Source organism: Mauremys mutica, chromosome 1, assembly GCF_020497125.1.
Source record: "Mauremys mutica isolate MM-2020 ecotype Southern chromosome 1, ASM2049712v1, whole genome shotgun sequence".
NCBI lineage: Eukaryota > Metazoa > Chordata > Testudines > Geoemydidae > Mauremys > Mauremys mutica.
In genome coordinates, this window is record NC_059072.1 from 132729514 (window position 1) to 132755906 (window position 26393).

General features: G+C 41.5%; 1 protein-coding gene across 5 annotated transcripts in view; it reads left to right on the forward strand.

Moving 5' to 3' along the window:
- FAR2 (fatty acyl-CoA reductase 2) overlaps positions 1-19345 on the forward strand; it is a 211835-nt gene extending 192490 nt beyond the window's left edge. For all 5 annotated transcript variants that reach the window (XM_044996407.1, XM_044996382.1, XM_044996398.1 and 2 more), the window contains exons 9-12: positions 9437-9608; positions 13311-13440; positions 16310-16437; positions 18324-19345. In XM_044996407.1, coding sequence (XP_044852342.1) covers positions 9437-9608; positions 13311-13440; positions 16310-16437; positions 18324-18486 — 593 coding nt within the window. In that variant the 3' untranslated portion in view covers positions 18487-19345. The remainder of the gene's footprint in view (positions 1-9436; positions 9609-13310; positions 13441-16309; positions 16438-18323) is intronic.
- The last annotated feature ends 7048 nt before the right edge of the window (positions 19346-26393 follow it).

The window sequence follows — 26393 nt, forward strand, 5'->3', positions numbered from 1 at the left end:
GCCTTAACTGCATTGTTTCAAAGCTATTCATGATATATTGTATAAGCACTTTTTCTGCCTAGCACTAAGATAAATTTGCTAACTCAGTTGTTTACCTGACTGGACGCTGACCAAGTTGTTTACCTGATCAGATTGCTGACCCAGTTGTTTACCTGGTCACATTGCTGGCTCAGCTTTTTACCTGGCTGTTCTCTTTCCTTGCCAGAAAGCAGGCATCTTTTCATATGTCCCAACACCTAACACATACATTCTCCACAAAGGAAACAAATTACTCAAACAGTTCATTATTAAATGTGCAGTAAACTCTGCACACATGGATATCTGTAATTAGCATCCCCTTTTTAAAGGATATTTTTGACCTATGCTCTTGTGGTATCCAGTAAAATTTTGCTCAACTTTCAATCAAAGAAATTTGTACCAGTCAAGCAATATTTTGCTGACCCTTTGAGTGGCTGATTCCAGTAAGTTTTTTAGTGTATCATCATTATCCAGTGTTTTCTTTTATCTTTTAGTTTAGCTGTTTTCTTCTTAATATAGCACTTCCCCTGGTATAAAGCGTCCTTGATATAAAGTGTCACTACAGTGAGGTTGAATTTGGCCTTTTGTAAGGAGCCAGATCCTGATAAGAGATTAGCTTAGTAATAGGAGCAATGCCTTAACTAATTTCACTGTCTCTGACGTGTCATTTTGCTGTGGAAATAGGGAGTCCCTCACATTTATGTATTAAATGGGACTGACTGTAGACTGTATGACTCTGTTGGGATTTCTTTCTTGAGACCAATTGCATGTTTCTTTTATGAATTATATTTTCTTTTCACCAAGCAGTTGAAATAGTTCATAAGAATTAATGAGCTGCAAGGAGTACAAAACAAGCCTCCAGGGCCAAATTTATCCCTGGAAGAACTCCGGTGAAATCAAGGATGAATTTGGCCCTTTCGGCGTGGGTGTGAAAGTAAGGGCCAGCCCCTCATCAGACATAAACTAGTGACTCCAATGGATCTGTGCCAATTTACACTGAGAAACTATTTCTAAATGTTTTTTCCCTGCTTTGGACCAAATTCTGTTCCACACCCATACAAATATATAGAAATTAATGGAGTTACACTGGATTTTCAGTGGAATAGCAGATGGAAGAATTTAGGCTAAAACGTGTTTTCTCTAAAATGTTAATCTTTCTTTAGTTCTCTTCTACTTCCTGTACTCCCCAGGTTGATTCTAAGGGCTTGTCTACACTTGGAAATTTACTGAAATAGCTATTTTGAAATAGTTATTTCAGTAAAAGCCCCTGTCTGGACATTCTTATTCTGAAATAAGAGTGTTCGTAAGTGGGGACCTATACCAAAATAGGATAATAATTATTCTGGAATATATGTTTCACTAAATTTCCATGTGTAGACAAGCCCTAAATGTCAAATTATCCAATTACTTAAATTGTTATTTTATTCCCTTTCAAAATAACAACATACCATTGAAAGTATATTTGTGTCTCTTTTCTATTATTGTTATTATTTGTTATTATTGTTACAAAGTCTGTGCCCCACAGCTAAGCATTAACCTGAGGTAATCGCAAAGCAATTTGTTCTGCTTTGCTGCAGTTTAGGTCTGGCCAATAAAATCAAAGTGGGTTAATCTTGCTAGCTGCAGCATACACAGTATGTTCTGAAACTTCTAGTCAAAAGCAGTTATTCAAACAGGCTGCAATATGGTTTTCACTGTGTGAATATTAATGAATTTCAAGCCATTCAGTTTTCCCTTGATGAACTGGGTAGGGCAGAATGAGTTCTAATTCTGACCCACTGAAATTCTAAATGGACTTCTAGAACTTGCTTTTATTATTAAGCAAGGAGGAGTGGGGAAGGCTGTCCTGGTGTCATTTCAGCAAATCTATTGGGGTTTCATTTGTGCTCAGGTTTCTTTGCCTGCCCTGAACAACCTTAATATGGCCCTTTTGTACACATCCCATTATGATTAGTGCTGGATGAATTTTTTTGGCTGAAATGTGTGTGTGGGGGGTGGGTTTTATTGTTGTTTGTATATGGATTGGGTTGGTTTTTTTTATTTCTGAAAAATGCAGATTTGGGTCAGCTGAAATGTTTAATGAATCTGTGTTGAATTACTTCAGTTGAAAAAACTGAACAAAATTCTGAAAAAGTCTAAATGCTTCAATTTTCAAGATTTGAAATTTTCAAGATTAAACATTTTGACCTTTTGATTTGAACCACCTTTTCATTTTGAAATTTACTTGAATTCGCATACCTCATTTTAGGCCCAGATTTACCTCTTTCCCACACAAACTAGTGCTTGGACACTTATTACTAGATATTATTTACAACAGAATTGGTGTACAAGGTTAGAGAAAATATTCTAAAAATTAATGGTCTCTTTTGATGCTTCCTATACCAGTGTCCTTATATGTCCCACATTTTACATCCATCACATATAGTGACATACATGTACTTAGATACATAATGGCCTGGTTGTACTGATAGCTATGATACTCATACTGATTTGGGATCTTGAACGGTTGGGGATGATTTTCAAAAGAGTTCAAGGCCAGATGTTCAAAGTCAATTGGAGCCACATTTTCATAAAAGCTCAACTTTCTCCCATTTATGCATGTAAATGAGGGTCAGATTCTCAAAAGTGCTCAGCATGCATACCTCTTTTGAAAATCTAGCTACTTAATCTGACCCCAGTTGTGAGTACTGACCACTTCCTATAGAGCAACATGCCTAGGCACACAGAGGCTAGTACATATAGTACATATGTCAATGCAGCCAACTCAGTGAAATAAGGGCTGTGGTCTCTCCAGTGTAAGTCTTGAGAGAAAGAAGTTAAAGGCAGGAATTAAACTACCAGATAGAATAAGGTGTATTTGATCATAAATTGGCCACAGCACCAGTTATGCCAATTGTGCAGAATGGTTTTGTATTTTCCACCAGTCACCGAACCTCCCTTCATTGAGATTTTCATGTAGGTCTCACAGCCATCTCAGGTATTTACTAATACAATACAAAGGTGATGTTTTCCTCCTGCTTTTCAGCATTTTCTCTTGTCTCCTCTGCCATTTGTTAAACATGATTTCCACATCAAGAAGAAACACAGGGCAGCGTGCTGCAGCTGTTTTGCTAGAAGCCTTAATTAGCTTACACAGAGAAGGCATTGCTGATTTCCCCAAATGCAATGTCTGGTATGTGATTTGAAATGACAATGGCTGCATTTTATAAATATGACAATGATTTGTCTTTTTTTGTCACAGCCAAAGATACCAAGAATAGTGGATGGAGGACTAAATAAGTGACTGCTTCCAAAAGGAAAACCTCCATCAGTTTATAATTGAAAATTGGATTTGCAAATGTTTGGATTTGAATAAAAGCAGATGATGCTGTAAACACTTGTTGCATATGGTATCAAAACACTATCACAGCTCCAGGATATCACTGGCAGCAAATAACACTGTGAGTTTCCATTAGGAAAGGGAAAGGCTAAATAAACTCTGAAACTTGAACACTGTTCAGGACTTAAAGAGACTTTTTAAAGAACTCTCCTTTAGGGGAGACGGGACAGAGTTCATGGGATTTCCCACCTGATCCACAGATTCGTGCATGGGGTTAGGCATGTCTCTCATGATTATTTCCTGAGCACCAACATGCTTGACCCTGTAATTAGCAAAGAGATGGCCTGGACACTCTCTTCACTGTATTTGTGTTGTGACATCCAAACACATCAGCCTTCTGTTCTCCTGGGTTGGTTTATATTTCAGTCTCCACTCCTTGGCAAGATTTTTTAATAACTAATCAAATTATACTAAAACTCTTCTCTTTCCAACCCACCATTGTAATCATTCCAAAGTAGAATTAATGGAGAGGGAAAGATAGCAAGACAGGGATCTAGAGATTGATCAATGCCTGAAACGATATTTGCTAGCATTCAGTGGAGGAACAAATGGCCAAATGTAGATTTTGAATAGACCAAGCGTATTCAGGAAAATTCACAGAAGTAATTATGGTCAAGTATAGCTGCCCTCAGCTGAAGTACAAAGAATAAGGTTCCCCACACTTGTAAATATCATGGAACCCATTTAGTTTCCACAATAAAGTAATTTATTCTATTTTGATGATGAAAGTGTTTAGAAGATATACTCCAGTGCATTGGGCCTGATGAGCTCTATTTACCATTTTACTCCCATGTTCAAGAGGTGCCACATTGTATTGTTAACACTATCACCTGGATTCGGAGAGGTAAGGTGGGTGTTTTCCTTCTAGGGTTTCATCACAAGGTTCTGCAAGCTAAATCAGGCACTCAGATACAGGAGGTAGCTCATTTGTTTTCAAATTATCCCCTCAGTTATATGTGGGCAAACCCTTTATTTTCAAGTGGATTTGCCCAGGTCTAAATGTAGTAAACAATTGTCTTGTCAATGCAGACAGAATCCTGAGCCATCTCTCCTAGCTGTTCTGGCTCTGCAGGATTAACTGAAGTAAAAGGCTTTAAATGTTTATTTTTGTCACTCAAGTAAGGAGAAATGACTCTGAATACACTCAAGAAACAGGCCTGTTGAGTGAGAAGGTGCCCTTTTCACATTGCCACTTTTCAGAGTAGAACTGGTGTCAATTCCTCCTAAACTTTAATACCCTCTCTTTAAAGATTTTTAAACTATGACATCAGGAGTTTTGACATCCTGTGGTTAGTGTTGAGTGAAGAACCAAGATGAGAACGCTAAATTCTCTGAAGCTTAATTCAAATTTCTCCACAAAATACCAACATCTAGTTAACGCTGCCTATGTGAGACTCTCCCCAATGTAAATCCACAAAAGCAGGGAAAATAAAGAATGAAATTATTCCTTCAGTGTGTTACCTGCCCAGCTACACAGCCTATGGAAAGAACACACCCAGTCTCATCCCCTCCTGCATATCTCTGCACCTCCATCAAAGCCATCAGAACACAGGCATCCTTAACTAGGACTATTAATTTGCTTTTCATTTACTTACTGTTAGTGTTGGCAACTTGTTTATGGGTGAAAACTGAAGAAGTGTGTGTACAAGTGTGTTCACTTAAAATTGTTTTGGTTTGAATTAGTTAGGGTTGTGAGTACTCCATCTGTCAGCGGATCAGGCCATTCCCTTACCAGGGATTTGGCAGTCTCAGGGTACATCTTGGACTCACCAGTAACTCATATTTTTTTTTAAATCTGTATTTAGCTCCGAGGTTGAGGTATTTCCTTGCTGATGAAGACCTTGTCACAGTCATGCATGCTTAGTTCCAAGTGGGCTAAGGGCCATGTTCTCTATTGGAGCCACTCTTGAAAACCACTTCAGCTACTGTTGAATGTGGCAACTTGCCTGCCTAGTGGATTAGGTTTATGTGGGCACCTGTGTTCCATGTACTGCACTGGTTTACAGTGCGCCTCTGAGTGCAATTCAAGGTGATGGTTGTAGTCATTAAGACTTTAGAGACCATCTCATTCTCCATGCACCATAATCACAGCTGGTTTTAAGTGAAGCAGTTCTGCTGAGAGTCACTAGTAGTGAATTTCTGAGGTCAAGCAAGTGTTCTCAGTGGACTTGTTTTGTCAAAAGCCCACGTTAGCTAACTCAGCCTTATTGTAAGACCTCATCTGGTTGGCCAAAGCTTTGTCAGATCTGAGGCATTTCACTCCCCATACCCCATGCCTCATGCCTTTGTTAATTGAAGCTAATTTGGTATGTAATGGGCTGAGATGCCACAGCAGTAAGCAAACTGAAAATTCTTTAAAGAAAGCATGTTAAAAGCCTATTTACTGGAGTGAGTAATGTCATCATGTGTCTGGCTCAAAGTGGTAGGCAAAGTGCACTCCCCCATTGCTTCAAAGGTCAAATGCATCAGATCCAAATATGCAGAATGATAACGAGAAAGGGCCAAATTTAAAAATCCAGATGAGCAGAATCCATAGGACTCTTGGCAGATTGTCATTATGGACCTTGGTAATGCAGAGTTGGGGTGCTAGCTTTTGTGTATGTGCACTTCTGCTAGGATGCATCAAACATGCTTATGTGTATTAGGGCTTCCTTGACTGGATGAAGTAGTGGAGCTGGTCTTTCAGTTGATAACGCACAAACCTGTGCTTTTTTGGAGGCAAGGCTTGTGAATTCTTTTCCTTAATTGGCCCAAGGGGGCTGTACTGAATGTATATGGCCACTCATTGTTACAGCTTCTGGATACATACGGAATTCTGTAAAGAAAAAAAAATAGCCTCACTCTAGAATTTCCTACCAGACTAATTTGTTTGATTATGTAATACTATTTCTCTCTCACTTCCACCTTTTACTTTTCTCGGTGAACGAATATACAGTAAAGAGAAGCATCTCCACAAGCAAGAGCATCTCTACCCTGTGGCCCACAAATGATCTACAGAATTACAAAATAAAAGGAATACTAGCTCTGATTAGACAGTTGCAAAACAAGTTTGAGGAACATTGGATTTTAGCCATTAAGCTCCTTGTAGCATGTTGGAAACAAAGACAAACAACACTGATCTCAAGCTAAAATTATAATGTACTATTTTTTTTTAAATGTTGTGTCTGACTCCTCCTCCTAGCACAAAATCTAACCAGCATCTTCCCAGTCACAGGCTACATTCCTACATATGCTTAAGTAGGAATAGCACAGTGATGAACAGACCATATGATATGTAGCAGAGGACTGGCCAGGCACTAGTCTGGAATCATCCTGTATGAGGATGGTCTAGACATAATTTGTGACACTGAACATTTTGATCTGGTTTTCTATTTGTGACATAAGCCAAGTGAATAAAGCAACAGGAACACAGTTCCATGCGGTTCTGTGGCGGGGCGACGAATCACTGGCACTGCGCCTCCTGCTCGTCGTCCTGGGAATTAGCTCTCTGCAGGTCAGTGTCTCGCCTGCCGCTGGCCCCTGTATCCCTCCCAGACCCAGTGCTCTTTGCCTTGGAGTTCTGCCCCAGCATTAACCCCCAACCCTTTATCCCCACCTTGGCTCGGTGGTTACTGCCAGTCACCATCTAGCCCCGCTCCCTGGGGCAGACTGCAGTCTGTATTGGCCACTCATCGGCAAGGGGGTTAGGATCTGCTGCCCCTCTGCAGCCCCAGTACCTGTGTGTAGGCCTTTAACTAGGCCTGCAGCCTGGGGCTTTGTTAGGCTGGAGCTCCCCAGCTCCCTTAGCCCTTCCCCAGCACTGCTCCACCTCAGGTGCCCTTCTCAGCTTTCCAGGCAGCCAAGTCCTTCTCTCTCCCAAAGCTAGTGAGAGAGTCTGTTCTTGAGCTCCTGGCTCTCAGCCCTTTTATAGGGCCAGTTGTGACCTGATTGGGGTGTGGCCCCAGCTGTGGCTACTTCCCCCAGTCAACCTAGCTTTTCCTGCTGCAGCCCTCTCCAGGGCTGCTTTAAGCCCTTCAGAGCAGGAGCAGGGTGACCACCCTGCCACAGGTTCCCATTGAAAAGTAAATTCTTTTGGAGGTATCGGCAGCTGCCTCTGGTCCCCAGGGTCTGTTCCAGCATCGAGCTTTCTGTATAAAAGGTCAGGAGGGGTGACATTACAGTGACTCTGTGCTACCTGGGGATTCCCTCAAATAGCAGGTTGGAGGATCAGCCCTAAGCATTTTGTTTCTTAGGCCTGGTGCACATTACAAAATTAAGTTGGCTTAGCTACCTCACTTAGGATTGTGAAAAATCCACACCTCTGAGCATCATAGTTAAGCTGACCTAACCCTCAGTGTAGGCAGCAGTAGGTTGATAGAAGAATTCTTCTGTTGCCCTAGCTACTGCCTCTTGGGGACGTGGGTTACCTATGCTGACAGGAGAACTCATCCTGTTGGCGTAGGCAGTGTCCACACTGAAGCGCTACAGTGGCACAGCTGCCACACTGTAGTTGTGCCATTTTAGTCTCATTTCTCAGGCTCCATAGGGTATGACTATAATGGAATTAACTTTGTTGTTACATAGACAACAAATCCCACAAAGTCTGTGGTATATATGATGATTGCAATTAGTTACCCTAAACCAATTCTGCTCTGAAGGAATATGATGAGGATTTCAGAATATACAGTATATAGAATATACAGATATGCTAGCTGTTTTTTCTCAGTACAACCCAGTATATGCACTGGCACTTTTTTGAAAATTAATTAAAGTTCTCTTTTCTTAAGAAATACGATCATAGTTTAAAGTTAATAGGTCAAATTTGGCTCTGAGTTATAAGAGTAAATCTGGAGTAACCACTGATATTCATGGCATTCTCCTGGATTTACACCACTGTAATGGAGATATACCTATCTCCTAGAGCTGGAAGGATCATCGAGTCTAGTCCCCTGCCTTCACTAGCAGGACCAATTTTGCCCCAGAACCCTAAGTGGCCCCCTCAAGGATTAGAACTCACAACCCTGGGTTTAGCAGGTCAATGCTTAAACTACTGAGCTATTAGAATTCACTGTTGTTAAAAGTTTGAAGCGGAAATTGGCTCCCTCTTGAAATGTTTCCTCCATCATATGTTGTTTTCATGAGTGCATTTGTTTAAAATAACTAGCAGCCCAGATTCATAGATTTTTAAGGCCAGAAGGCTCATTAGATTATTTTATCTGACCTCCTGTGCAATGCATGCCATAGAATAATCCATTTGTTCCTCTATTCGACCCAATAATTTGTGTTTGATTAAAGCATATACACCTCTACCCTGATATAACATGACCCCATATAACATGAATTTGGATATAACGCAGTAAAACAGTGCTCCGGTGGGGGAGGGCTGCACACTCTGGTGGATCAAAGCAAGTTCGATATAATGCAGTTTCACCTATAACGCGGTAAGATTTTTTGGCTCCTGAGGACAGCATTAGATCAAGGTAGAGGTGTATTTCAGAAATGCATCCAATCCTAATATGAAGACTGCCTATAGACTTGGATCCTTCCCCCTTTCCTTTTGATGGCAAAACTGCCATGGAGTAGGACCAGTCCCTCAAACCATAATGAATGATGGGGATTTTTGCAAAGAGATTTATCTTTTTAAAAATGTATAAATATAAAACTGATCAAATTTTGGGCCACGCTTATCTTGTCATCCTCTCTTTTTAAGGACAGTAGAAAAGGCAGAGACAGAGACTGTATCCAACACACATTTGTGACAAATATAACAAAGGCCATGCATGAGTTGGGAAATATGTAAAAACCCGATTAGTGGGCTCTCATTGTTGATTTTTATATCTATAACAACACTTCTTTTTACATATGTATATGGTATGAGTTAATCAGCATGAACAGCCATCTTTCTCCTCTGAGAAAATGTAAATCGTATAATCCAACTATTTCCCTAGAACCATATTACCTGGTAGTATTCATAGATTTGAGCACATTGCTATGCTCATGGCAGCCTGTTCTAAAAGTGATGCATTTCTAATTCAAAACATCTGTTCTGGTCTCTTACAGGATACCATGTCATATCCACATTCAAAAGGAACCCCCTTGAGCAGGCTTTCAGAATACCCAGGGCTCAGACGACCTCAAACCACCTGATAAACCAGTACTGGATAACTGTCAGTCATAAGGCTCCAGCCATGCTGTATGACTTCTACTTGAGATTAACAGGAAGAAAGCCCAGGTGAGAAGTTGCGCTACTCCATATATTATCATACCTAAAAATATCATAGAGGAGACGGGCTCTAACATGTCCTGAGAAAATCAGCCCTACAGTGTCTGCACTTGCTTTAAAGTTCTTGGTTGTCTTCCTTTCTCCAGTACTCCTCTTGAGCCATTTACTCAAGAAGAAAGAACGGAACCCCATTTGCTCAGCTCAGCATACAGCTCCCAGCTCTCACAGCTTTCATGGGAGAGTCTTAGATTTTCAATAAGACTCAGCTCCATGGAGTTGGTCTCAGAATTTGTGGTTTCCCAAGCTGCCAGAAGGTTAGGAGTGGCCTCTCCATCTGGTCCCACTACCAAAACCCTGCAAAGAGAAATCAGGTCAAGCATTGAACAGCTAGTGTGGGTAGACAAAAGGGTGGTGCCTCTGTCCCTTACTTTTATTGTCTGTGCTTAACCTGGCCCTATTGCCATGCATACTGCAAGCTTTAGATCACTGCAATATCCTGATGTTAGTTCAGTCTGTTGTGAAATTGTGTCCATGCATAAAGACTCAGGCTTGGCAATGTTCAGAGTGCTACCACACACAGTTATTTTGACCTATAGGTCAGTGGCATGTCCAGCAGGTGACAACCCGCATACAACAGTCTGACAGTTGGAAAGGTGTAATGAGTGTTTGAGTGTTCGTAAGCTCTGAACTGCATTTAAAAAGAACGTTTACACTTACAGATGATTTCTGAGCATTGGCAACAGTGTGGTTAAGCAAAATGAAGGCATCCATGACCCTTTCGTGGGGGACCTCTGTGTAAATAATAACTCAACTTCTTTCCTGCGTGTTTAATAATCACACAAGAAAGCTTGAACAGTGGACCAGGCCAGCTGCTTTGGCCCACTCAGGCAGTGTATGGCTGGTTAAATCAGCCATCTGTAGGGAAATCTCTGGATGGCCTGGAGCTGCTCTAGCAGCTGTGATGTTACCCTACCCCCTGACATGTCTGAAGGAAATGGGGCCTATACTTAGAGCCCCAGTTATTCCCAACTTCAGGAATGGGCCCTAGGAATCATAGAAAACTGGGCATAAATTAGAGCAGTGCAAGAAGCCTCTAGGCCAGTGGGGGGTAACCTGCGGCCCGTCAGAATAAGCCGCTGGCGAGCTGCCAGACAGTTTGTTTACATTTGCACAGCTGCTCATGGCTCGCAGCGGCTGTGGTTCACCGTTCCCAGCCAATGGGAGCTGCCAGCAGATTACCCTGATGGGCTGCAGGTTGCCCACCACTGCTCTAGGCACTGTAATGCAAATAAAGAACAGTAATAAGTGCTAAATATAGTTACTGCTGGTGTTACAAATGATGGCCCCTTTCAGCAAGATTGTTGCCACTAAGTTAATAAATTATAAAGCCAGAAGGGACCACTGTGATTATCTAGTTTGACATCCTACATAATACAGGCCACAGAACATCCCTGCAATAATTCTTGTAGTAGATGCAGAAATGTCAGCTATAATCCTAAACTTTAATTTCAAATGCAGTTTGGAATTTATTCAGGCTGAGAAGTACCTCCCACCCCTTGAACTTTCAGATCTCTGAGCTGGGCAAACAAGACACAGCCTTGCATCATTGAGTTCATTAAGTATGCCACTGAGCCTGCTCAAGCTGCTAAACTCTCCCCTTACCCCTCTTCTCCACCTCAGACAAGTCCGTATGTAACCCACTTGCCTCCTGGATGTGGTGTTCTGGCCCATCTAGTGGTCTAGAGACCACTCAGAGAGAGATTAATGAGTCTGCTCTACAGCCTTAGCTAAGGGCCAGTTGGCTTTTAGCTCATGCAGTAGAGGGTCATGCATTAAACTCCAGAGGTCCCCAGTTTGATCTCACCCGCTGATGACCAGAGTCTGTCAGTGTTACACATAGCCTTGACTTCCTTCTCACCGTCCATTGCAATGTCTAAATCCAAACCTTCCTCCATCCCATCAGCTTGAATTCTCTTATTGTCCCTCCGATGCCTCTTCCAATTTCCACACCTTCAAGTAGTTCCTTTCCTTCACACAGCATCATGTTGCCTTCTCCACTATCCCTGATGCTACATCTTCTGCTGGTCTCCTGCCCCCCCAGCAAGTGCCCAGATGATTCAGATTCCCCCTTACCCGCTGTGGCACCCACCCATAATCTTCCCCCACAAACACTCAGTCCTAACTTTTTAGCCATCAAAATGCATTTACTTTCCAGGTGCCAGCCAGAGTTAACCTGGGTTGAATTGTTACTCCCTGTCAGCTGTTTGATGGCTTGTATGGAAGGATTTAGTGGTCAATGTTCAACTCCCTTTGGACAGGTGTCCCCAAAACCCAGCCTCACCATTGTTACCCTTATTGGCATCTTCAGAGAGGCCAAAGAACAAAGAATGTAGGCCATATTTACAAGATGGGGGACTCTATCCTGGGAAACAGACTCTGAACAAGAGGGGGATCTCAAGTAGCAATAGAAAGGTTATTTTACCTCTGTATAGGACACTGGTGTGACCACTGATGGAATACTACATTCAGTTCTGGTGTCCACAATTCAAGAAGGATGTTGATAAATTGGAGAGGTTTCAGAGAAGAGCTATGAAAATGATTAAAGGATTAGAAAATGTGTCCTCTAGTGAGACTCAAGGAGGTCAATCTATTTGGCTTAACCAGGAGAAGGTTAAGGGGTGATTACAGTCTATAAATATCTACACAAGGAACCAATATTGAATAGTGGGCTCTTCAGTTTAGCCAAGGAAGGTGTAACACAATCCAATGGCTGGAAGTTGAAGAATTCAGACTGGAAATAAGGCATAGATTTTAACAGTGAGAGTAATTAACCACTGGAACAACTTACCAAGGATTGTGATAGATTCTCCATTGTTGACCATTTTAAAATCAAGATTGGATTTTTTTTTTAAAAGATATGCTCTAGGAATTATTTTGGGGAAGTTCTTTTGCCTGTTTTTGTGCAGGAGGTCAGACTAAATGATCACAATGGCCCCTTCTGGCCTAAGAATCTATGAATCTTTCCTCTGGAAAAGGAACTGTGAAAGATAGCTACCAGACTCACAGCAGCTATGGTTGTATGACTTTTACAGAAGTCAAGAATCCTTCACTCAGAGTGCTCTGCCACCAGGCCCTTCCCATTTAAGAAAGGGGACATCATTTAGAGCACTTGAACTGTTCAAAACTGCTGCAGTAGTACACAAGGAGAAAGGGGGTCTGTAAGATATCCAAGACCTATGTTATAGGTATTATATGTGTCCTATGTTCTAGGACTTAGTCAGTTGTTACTGTTATTCGGTTCAAACTAGTAAGTTAGGCCATGGTCCTGCAACTGGCTCTGTGTAGGTACAGTGTCATGGTTATGCTGAGTCTCACTGATGTCAATAGTGATCTTCTCAGGCACCAGGGTCTGTCCCTGAGGAGCCAGCTACAGGATCAGGGCCTCAGCAAGTATATAACAATTCCAACTAAGCAAGTTATCAGTCTGCTGAACAGAAGAGGAGGCTGCTGCTGGATGGCTGAGTCCCAAAACTCAGCTTCACAATAACTAGCAAAAGCAACTAAGGCATTAAGCTCCATGGAGAAACCTATTATGTAAAGTAGGAGAGCCCTGCATGAAACTCCAATTTTCAGATAAGAGCAAGTTCTCCTTATTTCATTATACGTGCTGCTATGGCTCTGCATGGCTCCAACACCTCTGCACTGTTCCAGGATGATGAAGATCTTCAATCGGCTGCACAAGTCTATGATGCTTCTGGAATATTTCACCTGTCAGTCCTGGGAGTGGTCTTCAGAAAATATGAACATGTTAATGACCCAGCTCAGTCCAGAGGACAGGAGAGTAAGTATACCTATTGCTAAATTGCTCATTCTCAACCACAGTTCTGTTTACCTCCAGCCTATCATATTTGAGTTATGGGTGAGCCTTTGAATAGCATATTCCAGGGACGGGCAGCATTAAAAACACTTCCTTGAAAGAAACAGAAATAATGTATTTCCCCCCAGTTTTGTTAATTAGACTTGTACAAGCCTTCAATTTCATTTAGGAGGATGTTCTGCTTCTGCAATGCAGCAAAAAAGGGTTGGACCAATCACTGAAGATGGCAACTCGATGTTTACTCACCACACCATAGTTCACTTCATGAAAGGTCTTCTCAATAGCTTCCCGCTGGTACTAAAACCCACAACCCTGTAGCATCTTAATCTTGTCCTCTCTACCCTGCAACCCAATGGCAACATGCTCCCTCTCATATCTCTCCATGAAGGTAATCTTCCTTGTGGCCATCATTTCGACTCTGCAGGTCAGCGAACTAGCTGCCATGATGGCTTACCCCTCTATCCCCACACTTACACTGTCATAAAGACAAGGTTTCCTTGCGACTGCATTCCATGTTCCTCCCAAAGGTGGTCTCAGAGTTCCACCTCAACCAATCTGTCCACCTCCCAGTCTTCCATCCTAAGCCACGTCTCCCCTGCAGACAGGACCCTCCATTCCCTCTACGTCCATGATGCGCGAGCATTCTGCCTCCACAGAACTTATGCCTTTTGCATGTCAACAAGACTTAATTTCTGTTGCTGACTGATTCAAGGGCCAAGCCCTCTCCTCCCAACGAATCTCAAAATGGGTGTCCAGCTGCATCTGAGAATGCTACACACTTCCCAACATCCCACGGCCTGATGGAATTACAGTGCACTCGATGCAGGTGCAAGCAGCCACATCCAGCTCCCTAGCATACGTCTCCTGGCAGGACTTCCATCAGGCCGTGATGTGGTGTTCATTACATACCTTCACCACCCATTACACCATCACCCAAGAGATGGCTGAAGACGCTGCAGTGGGCCATGCCAAATTGCAAACTGTGCTACCTCTTGCATCTTGGCACCCATCTCCATGCTGATCACTGCTAGATACTTACCCACATTTGGAATACATATAGGGACCACAACACGAAGAAAAAGATGTTTCTTACCTGTCCAGAGACAACCCGTACCTGCTGAGAGTGGGGGGACGGAATGAGGGCAGTGGCTTCAGCAGATGTTACTGAGCCTGCTCAGTCCATGTGAGCATGCTCAATACAAACCAAGCAGCATCTCTGGGGGCGGACACGTGACCCCTTGTGCCTCCCGCCTACATGTCACCTCTGCCTGTAACTGGAGGTTCTTCAAGATGTGTGGTGCCTATTTGTATTCCAATACCTGTCCTCTGTCCCCTTTGCTGCGGACTGATCTGCTCAGTGGTAAGAGTGACTGAAGAGGCATTGACCCGCATGACCTAATATAACCTTGCCTGAGACGCGAGGCAGCTCACGACGCACATGCTGGTCAACGGACACTGCTACAAAAATCTTTCAGATCCGGCGCATGGCACACATGTTTGGAATACAAATAGGGACCACATATCTTGAATAACCTCTTCTGTCCATTGATGTCATTGGGAGTTGGACAGGGCCATAAGTACAATATTTTAGAAAATAGTACAGTATCATAGCCAGAGAAAACACACAGTATGAACAAGTTCTTGTTAGATTTGAGCCCCCATAGAGCAATAACTGCAGGATGTCAAAATCTAATGTACTCTTTGCTGGTTTTAAGTACTTCTGCACATGAGTGGGGCAGTGATGGAAGAAGAAGCAACAGGGCCGAAGGAATACAATGAGCAGATCTAGGATGAGTTTCAACGTACCTGTGGGGCTGTATCATATACTTGCAAGATGAGGACTCAGTGATCAAATAAAATTGGTCTAGTCCCTTGTGCAATACTCATGCAGATCCCCACTGTGGTATAAAGCCTCACACGTCATGGAACCCCTACACTGTGGATTCAGAGAGGCAGTAAATTCCAGGTATAGCTAGGCCATACCCAGAATTATCTTCTAGCTCACAGCCATGCTGATGCCAGTGCTCTTGCACCAAGCTGAAAGGATTGGGTGGGCTTGAGAGTGAAGAGTTCTTTTCTGCATATCTTCCTTGAAAATACTTCTGTGGAGTCATGTCAGCCATCTTGTTATTCATTCATAAAACCCTGCTTCACAGTTAACAGTTCTCTCTGCAAAGAAAGCACTTCCTCTTCATTCTTTTTTGCTTAAGCTGTTTCTTCGCTCTGTTAGACCTATAATCCCCTGAGAGCATTGCTGACACCTTTTCCATTTAAAATCTTGATCTATGAAACTAAATGTCATTAGCAAGGCAAAGAACTGAATAAGCAATTTCTTGGATTTCTGGAGCCACAGATGCCAAGAGAGAATGTAGCTCTGCCCAGCTGAATTACTGACACAGGGAGACCTGTTGATTCAGTGTCTGGTCCATTTATTTTCACTAAAAATATAATCCCAGTATGACACCAGTGAACAGGGACTTGTTTTGAAGTATTTTCAATATACAGTCTGTGTTCTAGCACGATGGTATTTTCTTTTTGGTGACTCTACATATACAGATAACCGCATGGAAGACCATTGGTAGGAAATATCTAGTTTTTTTAAGATCGGAGGGTTTGAGTTGAAAGCAGAGCCAGGTGACGAATGAAGAGTAGTATAATAGAGTTGGAGTAACATTTTTTCATTGCACATTTCTTCACTGAATCTTGTGATTCAGAAATTTTTAGGCTTTGTTCCGAGTGAAGCTCAGTTCAAAATCACAGCATGAAGTTGTACAGCTTTACTCTCACTGCAAATCTGTTGCATTTAATTAACTTTCCTTTTCTTTAATTCCAGTTATTCAACTTTGATGTGCGTCAGCTGCATTGGTCGGAATACATTGAAAATTACTGCATAGGTGCGAAGAAATATTTGCTGAATGAGGACATGTCTGGGATTCCTGCAGCAAAGCAGCACTTACGAAAGTAAGCCATACATGGTCAAATGTGGCAACAGCCCCCAGCTGCTTTGGGTAGCTGTACATAAGGGTTTTTAAGGCAAGGGTTTCCATTTTAAATTGAATAATACGATTCCTGGGACGAGGACAGATGAATCATACCTGTGTCAAGTTGTGAATGATCTTGTGGGAGATAAAAAATGACATAGCTCCCTTTTCACATAAGCTGAGGATCTGGCCTAATATTTCCTTGCCCATCTTGGGAAGAAAAGGGGGTTTGGGCTGGCCCCATAGTCCAGCAGCAGCACATTATACTATCATGGAAGTAGTCAATCTTCCTCACCAATGAGTTAGTCAACCTCCCCTCCCCCCACTCCCCCCAAAAAAAGCGGCAGAGAGGGGTTACAGATCTGTTGCTGCAAAAGTTCCAAAGGTTCATTCAGGACAGGAAAAAATAAAGGGGTGAGGAGCAGCTTTGGATATAGCGAAACTCCTAAAGGTTGATGACAATTTCCAGGGGTTGTGTAAAATTTTAAAACAATCTAGAAATACACTTGTACTGGAGATAGGGAGTGAGGGTAAAATCTTCCTGGTCTCCCATTCCCAAATAAAATAAAGGCTTCAAAGTTGGATTTGGTATTTTGGAACTAGAACCTATAAAGTTCTAAAACATTCTAAATTAAAGATCTTGGGTTCCTTTTTTCAAATTAAAAAAGTGTAAGCCCTGCTCATCTTCTCCAGACCAAATACTCGGAAGTGCCAAAGAACATGCAAAGGGGGACAGAGGCACTTCTGCTGGAGGACCAGTGTTATGCCTTTCAAGGAACAGCACTTTTCACTCTGGAAAACACTTGCTCCTGTGAAACTATAAGTGTAAGACAGGCCGTTGCCATTGCTGGGATGTCACAAATGAATCATTAGTTTGAGTAATTTTTAAAGATTTATATTCCTAGTTTCTAAGTGCTTCTATAATAAATCAGAAACATATAAACTACATAGTAACCCAAATGGGTGGCATAAACTCCATCACTACCAGTACAACCCAAAATATCAAAACAAAGTGCACACACACAAAAGACTAAGCAATCTTGACCAGGCTAGGTCACAGCTAGTTTGCTTTGTCCTGATCCTCACCTTGGCCAGACACTAGGAAAGTAAGGAATGTATAGAATTGTAGCATCTGTGTTTGACAAAAGGTAGACACAGAGATTAATATAATCAGTATAATAATGACATTTTAGCCTAAATCATCTCAGTTTCCTCAAATGGCTTGACATGCACAATGAACAGGAGTGGTAGGAAAAAAAACAGAACCCTGCAAGATCCTGAAAAGTGGACCATTGGGGAGGATGAACCATTGCCTGACATTACCTGTCTGAGATGTTGCAGCAAGGGAGGAACAAACCCACTGAAGGGGCATTTTGTCAATCCCTGCAAACATTCCATAAGCCAGTCACCAAAACCTCATTGTTGACGTTATTAAAAATTGCTGACACACCAGAGTAAAACATGGACAATAGGACATCAATTAGTCCATCCCTAGGCAATCAGCTGTCAATGTTAATTCAGTCTCAGTTCTGGTTTGAAATCAGAATGCATGGAATCAAAGACATCTGGGGCATGCTGGTATAGCTGAATCTATCACATCACTGCATTCATTGCCTTATAATTTCAATGCAAGGTCATGTAGGAGGTGGTGGCTTTGGGACACAAAGGAGACACCTGTTTAGGCGCCAGTATCCTTGCTAATAAACAGAAAAGGCAGGAAGGCCACATCATTCCGCTTTATAAATAAGATCACTTTAAAAGTGCAATGCAGAAATTCCTCTTTAAGTTTGATCCAAAGATGTTAAGGCTGCATCTCGGTATTGTTTTAAGTAATTTTTCTTAATGTGCTTCTCTTTTATTTGACAGGCTAAGGAACATCCAGTATGCATTCAACACCACCCTCCTTGTGATCATCTGGCGCATTTTCATTGCAAGGTCGCAGATGGCTCGCAACATCTGGTACTTTGTTGTGAGCCTCTGCTATAAGTTCCTTTCCTATTTCAGGGCATCAAGCACCCTCAGGCACTGAAATAGTCAGTCAGCGGCCAAAAGGACCTTCCTCTCCTCTAAACAGCATCTGTGGGCATCTGGGCTTGAAAGTAGCAGGGAATCCACTACCACCACCAGTTGCCTGCAGTCAATGTGTCCTGTTACTATGACCACAATTATCTTTTTACTAATGCTTTAATATGCAAACTTTCTTCCATAGGACCATGCTAATTTTAAAGCCATAACTGAAGCTTTAGGCATGGGCTATTCTGGGTCTTTTGTCTAGATTCTGGTGTGCAAGAGGATGGATTAACCAAAGCTGCCATCTTTCCATCCAAAGTCTAAGAGCTAGACACTCTCATCCCCACCTCCCTCCTTAATAGTTGCAAATGTTAAAGTAATAGAAATTAGGAAAGGAATATGATAAGACAAGGAAATAGAGAAATAAATCAGTGAGAGGTTTTCTTAAATGCAATTCACAAGTTTAGCTCAATGAAACCAACAGGGCCAAATACCTTATTAGATTGTGAAACCACATTTTCTATGTCACTCAGACCTAAAGGAAGTAAGGAAAAGTAAACTGTGGAAGGCTGATAATGTGGTTTAGATCTCTATCTCAGGTTGCCAAGGACTGATACTTTCAAGCTCTGATTGATGAGATATACAGAAGCTGTGTACATTTTTTATCAGCATGAACACACACACAAGTGACTTTACTATGGAGAAGCATTAATCTCTCTATAATTTGTCTTCCATTAAAAAGCCCTCTTTTATCACCTCTATAGCTTTTGCTTGGAAAATTTATGTGGCCTGAGTGGAGTTGTATTTACTCTCAACATGAAGGAGAATGCGTGTGCAAACCTTGAAAGAAAATAAAGGTATTTTTGAATCAGTCATTTTAAAAAAAAAGATCACCATGCTTTGAAATTCTGATTTTTGGCTAACATTTATTTTGTCTAGCTGAAAAACAGCTTGTTACTCCCCTTTCAAACTTTCCATATCGTTAAATTTCCCTGAAAATTCATGCACCCACTTTGTTGAAGAAAGTGTAATTAAGCAAAGTTAATAACAGTGTTTTGTTATGGATCATGCATCCCGATCTTGCTCCCATTGATGTCAGTCTGAGTAACGGGCCCAGTCCTGTTTTCATGGACAACAATAGGCATTATTTTTCATTGACTTCTGTTGGAGAGGGATTGCATGTGATATATAAAGAGCATAGTGCTCGAACAGCTTGCTGCAGCTTAGAAGGCGGACAAGGAGTTGCAACTAGGATCCCATTGAAAGGCTGATTTTTTTGTACCAAAAAAAAAACCCACCACATTATTAAGCTTTCAGTTTTTAATGATTGTCTCATTGACAACTGGAACATTTTCTTTACATTTAGTGAATTGAGTGAGCATTTGTTAAGATTAAAACACTTTAAAATGACTCCTTTTTAAAGTGTTTGCAAGTTTCCAATCTGTCTAACTTTGTGCCTTCTGCCTCCCAAGCAAGTAACAGTGCATCACAAAATGTGATACAAGAAGCAGTTTAAGGCCAAGAATAGTCAAATGTCTATGAAGTGGCCATTATTTCGGAATGATACCTGCTTCTGACAATGGGGGGAAAAAATCATGGCCACAAGCAATATTTCTTTTTAAAAGTGAAAAGAACGAGTGAAGTTACCTCTCCTTCCCCATCCTCTACAGGACCATTTTCCAAATGAGAGTAACAGAGTTTAAACACGTTGCCAAAGGAGGCTTTTGGTGGATCCCAGAATATAGACACTCCTCCCCCAGCTCTCTGAAATGGTAAAACCACTTCTTTTCTCACTAGACCACAGTACCTCTCATACAGATTGCTTCAAGTCTCTGTCCTTAAGTGTAAAATGGGCTACTAATGCTTAACCACCTTTGTAAGGTGTGTTGAGGTCTTAGGATGAAAAAGTGCTTTGTAAATGCAAAACTTTGTTAGCCACGTTTTTTTCAGGTGGGGTGAGTAAGACACAGAGGTTCAGGGAGGTGTCTAGCCGGCACTGCATCCTACTGGCTTAGCTGCTGCTGCTTGTGCAATCAGGAGATGTGGTTTTCTAGCCTTGGATTGGACATGTCGTGTGCTCTGACTCTTCAGCAGTGTCTGGAGTGAAGGCCAGGTGCACTGTACTTGTATGCATCACTAACATAGCTACCTAGTGAATGCACCTAAATTGTCAGGTCCACATGGAATGAGGCAAGGCTATCTCTGCAGGATGCATTGTTAGTTAGACCTGCACCTAGGGTGACCATATGTCCCGATTTTATAGGGACAGTCCTGATTTTTTGGTCTTTTTCTTATATAGGCTCCTATTACCTCCCACCCCCGTCCTTATTTTTCATACTTGCTGTCTGGTCACCCTACCTGCACCACTCACTCCTTTATTTTAATAATCAGGTGGCACATTCATCCCGCTGATTTAAAACACTATCTTCATTTACCTGCACACAAGAAAAAATGAAATGTTAAAAATAAACAAAACCTGGGTCATTCTGAAAACAAAAAACTTCACCAAAAAAGTCCAGTTAAGGATGCTAATTAGCACCAATGAACTGACCAAGCACATTTACAAAATCCAAGCACTTAAAAAGAAAGAAACAAATAGCTATAGCAATCTTAAATCTTACTCTGCCCACATAAACAAAGGACCCAATCCTACAATCAGATGCACAAGGTCAAACCTTTCAGCACACGTGGAGCTCCATTGAAAGCAGTGGGACTCTGAACATATCTGATGTGAAAGATCTACACAACACACATTATTTTCACAGATTCTGAGTTATATTGATCCCCACCAACCCCTTCCTTTGGCTAGACCTACTTGTGACTGGTCATTCGCATATGCTATGCCCACCCCAACCAGTCTGTCTCCCCATGAACATGTCAGGACCCTTGTACCTGCATGAGAATCAGGATGCAGTAGTTTTCACTCAGGAGGCTGGTGGTACCAAGTTTAAGTTTTTCCAGGCACCTTAGTATTTTGCCAAATGCAACCACAGGAGCAAAGTGAGCCCTTTCTTTCTCACCCTTGAAGAGCAGTAGAGCTTGTTGGGGATATTGCAAATGCACAACTGTGACCACTTCTTCTCATTCCAAGTGGCAAACTGTATTCTGGAGAGCTTTCACCATCTGCCCTGCCATCCTCTCAGCCTCATCCTTGTCTCTGGGGAACTCCAGCATTGCCAGCAAATAGCTCCTGACCTGTGTTGCCTTTCCTGAGTGGAAAACCAGGTTGCTAATTTTTCTAAACCTGAGCATAAGTATGATAAAATTTACATCTTTAATCCTCTTTCATGTGGCTCAGAACATCTCCTGATTGAGATCGTTCTGTGGACCAATCAAGGTCTCATCAAGGACAACTCTGGCCATGGTGTTCTGGTGCTTATGTTGACGACCTGGTGGAAATTCTTACTGAGCTCAGGCTTGCAGTGATTTCTCTGGGCTCTTGAGATCTTTACGACCTCACACCAAAGGTCTATGGGACTTTTGCAATGGTCTCCAAACAATGTGCTCATCAACATACAGCCACTCTTTCTCAGTGAACTCAAAGCCCTGGGGAAGTTCTCGCTAAAAAAGGAAACAGATGCTTGCTTCGCCTTTTCCCTCCCCCTCCTTTTGATAAAATGAAGCAAAATCCAGTTTAGTTTTTTTTGTTTTAAAAAGTTGCAGTTTTAAAGAGGTCCTGTAGGAAATCATACTTTGGTTCATTGGCATTACACTTGCTGGGCAAATAACTGATTTTTCAGTTTGGTGGCAGTTTTGGAAAAAAATTGGTTTGGGTCAAAGAATGAAATTTTTGGTGAATTGAAAAAACCCCACCATGGGTCCCTTCCAAAGCAGGGATTTAAACCACATCCCATGTGAGTGCCCCAACCACTTGACTAAAGAGCGTAAGGGAGGGTGGCAATAGCAGTAGCACCATCACCTTCTCTTCCTGCCATGGCCAAAATTATCGGTAGTCACATTTGTGAATAGGTTTGGATTGATCAAAGCTGCATTTTTTGTTGAATAAACTATTAATCAAAAAATTCCATTCAGTGCGGAGTCATAAGTATACATGACGTACCGGAGGGAAGGTTGCAGAGATGGGCCCATAGCATCTTTATGAGCGGAGGCCAGTTGGGCTAGAGATTTTTGCTGAGGCAGCATGCTTAGTCCTGTGCAAAGAAGTGGATTCACTTTCCTGTGTTATCATCTTGTTGACGGACGAAATGCTGTTGACCAATCACAGAGCTACATCTAGCTTCCTTTTGCCATGGGTGGGACTCAGCAGTAGCCTCGAATCTTCCTTGCTCCCCCGCTGCCCTTTATGAACAAGCAGCTTTGAGGACAGAGCTGGTGCTCACATACTGTACAATCAAGACAGTTTATTTGCCACAGCATCACAAAACAGTGGACTTGTGTACTCAGTGGACTTACCATGCAGTTACCACATGATATTGTGACAGAATACTGCAGAGTTGTCATAGTTACTCGGGAAACTAACCTGTGACACACTGAACCCGATGTACTCTTGTTTTAGTCAATATTATACACGCATACCAGGCTATAGCTATAAGCTGAGTGGTATGTAGAAGCTATGAAACACTGAATATCGTTTCATTGTCAAATGATTTCTCTGTTATAGGAAGTCTGTCAAACTGTTAGCTTTCAAATAACAAATTGTATACTTTAAATTAAACTAAATACCCCTGCTAAAAAAAAAACCCACCAAAATTAATCTGAACATGCCATTTGACTGACAAGTCAATTTCTTTCCAGAGAATTTTCTGCAAAATGAGGTTTTTCCCAATACATTTGCAGGAAAACTTGATGACCAGGCCACATTTCTTGGGGGCACTTTTGGTCACCTTTTGCTGCTGCATGATGTGTTTTCAAGGTGACCTGGTGCACCTCTGTGTGTGGGGGTGAGTGTACATAGCTGTATGTATATTTATACATTTTCAGCACCAATCATCTCACATGACTTCCAGAAATGTTGCAACTATCTGATCTTTTTGAAAGGCCAGGCAGTAACCATTTATTATGTGCTTTTCTTCATAAAGTTAAGATGATGTCAAAACCACCACTCTAATTTTCTAGGTTTAAAAAAAAAACAGTACTGTTAAATAATCAGTCATCATTCATGAATCCTTATGCAACTTGGAAGGGGGGGGGGCTTTTTGTTTTTAAATAAATTTCAGCTTCATGATTTAAAGCGTGTTGTTGCTATTCCTGCACTGAAGTTCTACTGCAGACAACAAGGATGAACTTGTTGTTCAACTGGGCCTTGTATTCTAGCGCAGAATAGATTATATATTGTACATTCCCAGCAAATGTATCAGTAATGATCTTGCTAAATGGTGCTACACCTTGGTAAGAAGGTGGTTAAAAAACTTACTTAAGGGCAAATAAAAATGTGCATATTAGGAGTAATTTAACAGACTTAAAGGTACTATCCCAGTTTTTCAGTTACTAAAGAAAGAAATCTTGATTCTTTTTTCAACGAGTACCATAGACAATTAAACGGCTTTAATATTGTTTCTTGATCACTATACATAACCTTGACAATAGAATGAACCCCCTTTATAGCAAAATATTTATTGTCCCACTGCCCAAAGTTTATATGGTTATAACTGATATTTCTATACACTTTTCCCTATGAGACAATTTACTGTTATAAATGTTACTTATGAAGTTTCTTATTCAAAAGTGTAATGTTTTGAGCCCTCCATGTCAAAGTTGTACGGTCACGGAATACAAGAACCTCAGCCATAAAATTGCTAATATTAATTATGTTATTTTAAACATTTAATAAATAAAATATTTTAAAACAGTTGTTGTTATGCATTAATCTACTGGAGTTGCTGAGGAAAAGTTATTTACGAGCAGTGGTGTTTTTCCATATGCCTCTTCTTCACTATTTCAAAACTTGGGGCGGAAAAGGGTAAGTTTTACATGGACTTGCTCAAGCCCTCCACCTACAGGATTCAGGAGGCAAAAGGCAGCTAAAGGGACTATAAGGGGAGAGAGAATGTCTACATTTAGCTCGGGAAAGCGCATCGTTTTGGATATAGACACAGCCTTACTGTTTTTTTCTACATGGGTGCCCACCAGACACACTTACACCTGGAAAGCAAAGGGGACATAGCTTCAGTAGGGGGTAAATGGTTGTTGCTCCGCTGACAATTTCCACCAGCTAAGGATCTGCCCAAAGCGATGATATGTTTAATTTATAAATTAACAATCTGATTCTCAATTACGCTAGAGCCACTTTGCATTACTCTGGCAACTTAAAGTCAGTATAAATATAATTTACTCCCATTTAAAAGGGCTCCTTGTGAAAATGAGAACCAGACTCTAAATATATGCCCAGAACTGCAGACAGACTTCTCTACATTAAAGCAGTAAGTAAACTGCCACTCTTAATCCAATAACAGGCGTGGCCTGCCCCACAAAAAGCCCAGAATACCTAGGGCAAGTGCAGTGCTTGAACACAGCTTGAAGTGACTTCATGCTTAGATTCCGACTCAATTGTAGCCAGTTAGAAATGGTGATGTAATAAGATGGACTATGAAATGTGCCCTAATAGAGATACAGAAGTGCTAGCAGGCAAGGGACATTTTACATGCAAAACAGATCTTATAGGTTACTGAACTAGAGGCATCATTCTTAGGGTTGCCAGTTTTGGTTGGACGTATTCCTGGACATGCCATCACACAACAATCTTTAATTCCTGGAGATTCCAGGACAATCCTGGAGGGTTGGCAACCCTACTCATTCTGGAAAAATCACCTTGGCCTAGAACTTATGGTCTCAAGGTCTCCAGGTGCCTAAATGAAAGATGCCAAAAGGTCTGGGTTCAGCAACAATCTCTTCTGCAGAGACGGCTGACTCCCTCACAGGTCTGAAATGTGAGCAGAGGTCCAGAACCTTAAAGGTATTTAAGCTCCTAAATTCCACTGGACATTAGGAGCCTAAGTACCTTTGAGGGTCTGGGCCATGAAGACCTTCCCTATATCATTTAAACTGTTCAAAATTAACTCTAGTGAATTACTGGGATCTGCCTCGAAACAGTCTGGATTCTGCGAGAAATGTCATAGCATGTTCAGGGAGTTCTGTTTAAAAAACCCACAGCTGGCTATGGAATTCACAATTTCTCTATTTCCTGACATGGGTGAAGAGGAAGGGCTTGACCAAACATAGTAGAGCCAATTCCCTATACGGTGCAGGCTGTACTTTTTGTAAGCGTGCATGAATTGCAGGGGGGGCTGTATGCAAAGTGATGATATATCAGCACACAAGCATTACACAGAGAGGGTGACATATACATTACAATTAACCTAGCAGAGACAAAAATACAGTGCATCTTTAAGTACAGAATTATCAATTTTTTTTATTTATTTTTTTTTACTGTTTTTTAAATCAAGCCCATGTTTAGTAACTGGAAACTATCAGAAAAATATTTTCATGATAAAATAAAAATGGCTTTCCAACCGGCATTGTCATGTGATCTTACACTGCCCTTTGGATGCTTCAGCATACTGTTTATGGTCTTTGAGGGAGACATCTCCTTTTCTTATTGTCTGAGGGTGGGAAGCAGCTGAAAACTTCCCCCATTATATTCTGATGTGTCATTTATATCGATCTTTTTCTCCCACCCCCTCGCTCTCAGCCTCCAGTGAATATCAGGGCCGCTATGTGCATACAAAGGTCTGCCCATATGAAGCCAGTTGCAGGTTCAAGGCCTGAAAGGTAAGCAGACAAAGGAATACAACTAGAGCTGTTTGGGAAAAGCCAATTATGATTTGCACACAAAAAATTAAACACTTTTTAAAAATTTCCTACCCCTCACCCCAAAAAAACCCAGTTTTTGGTAAAAAGTTTTGATTTTCAAAATCCAAAAAACCCACAAATTTTTACCAAAACCTGAATTTTTGTTTTACCATAGAC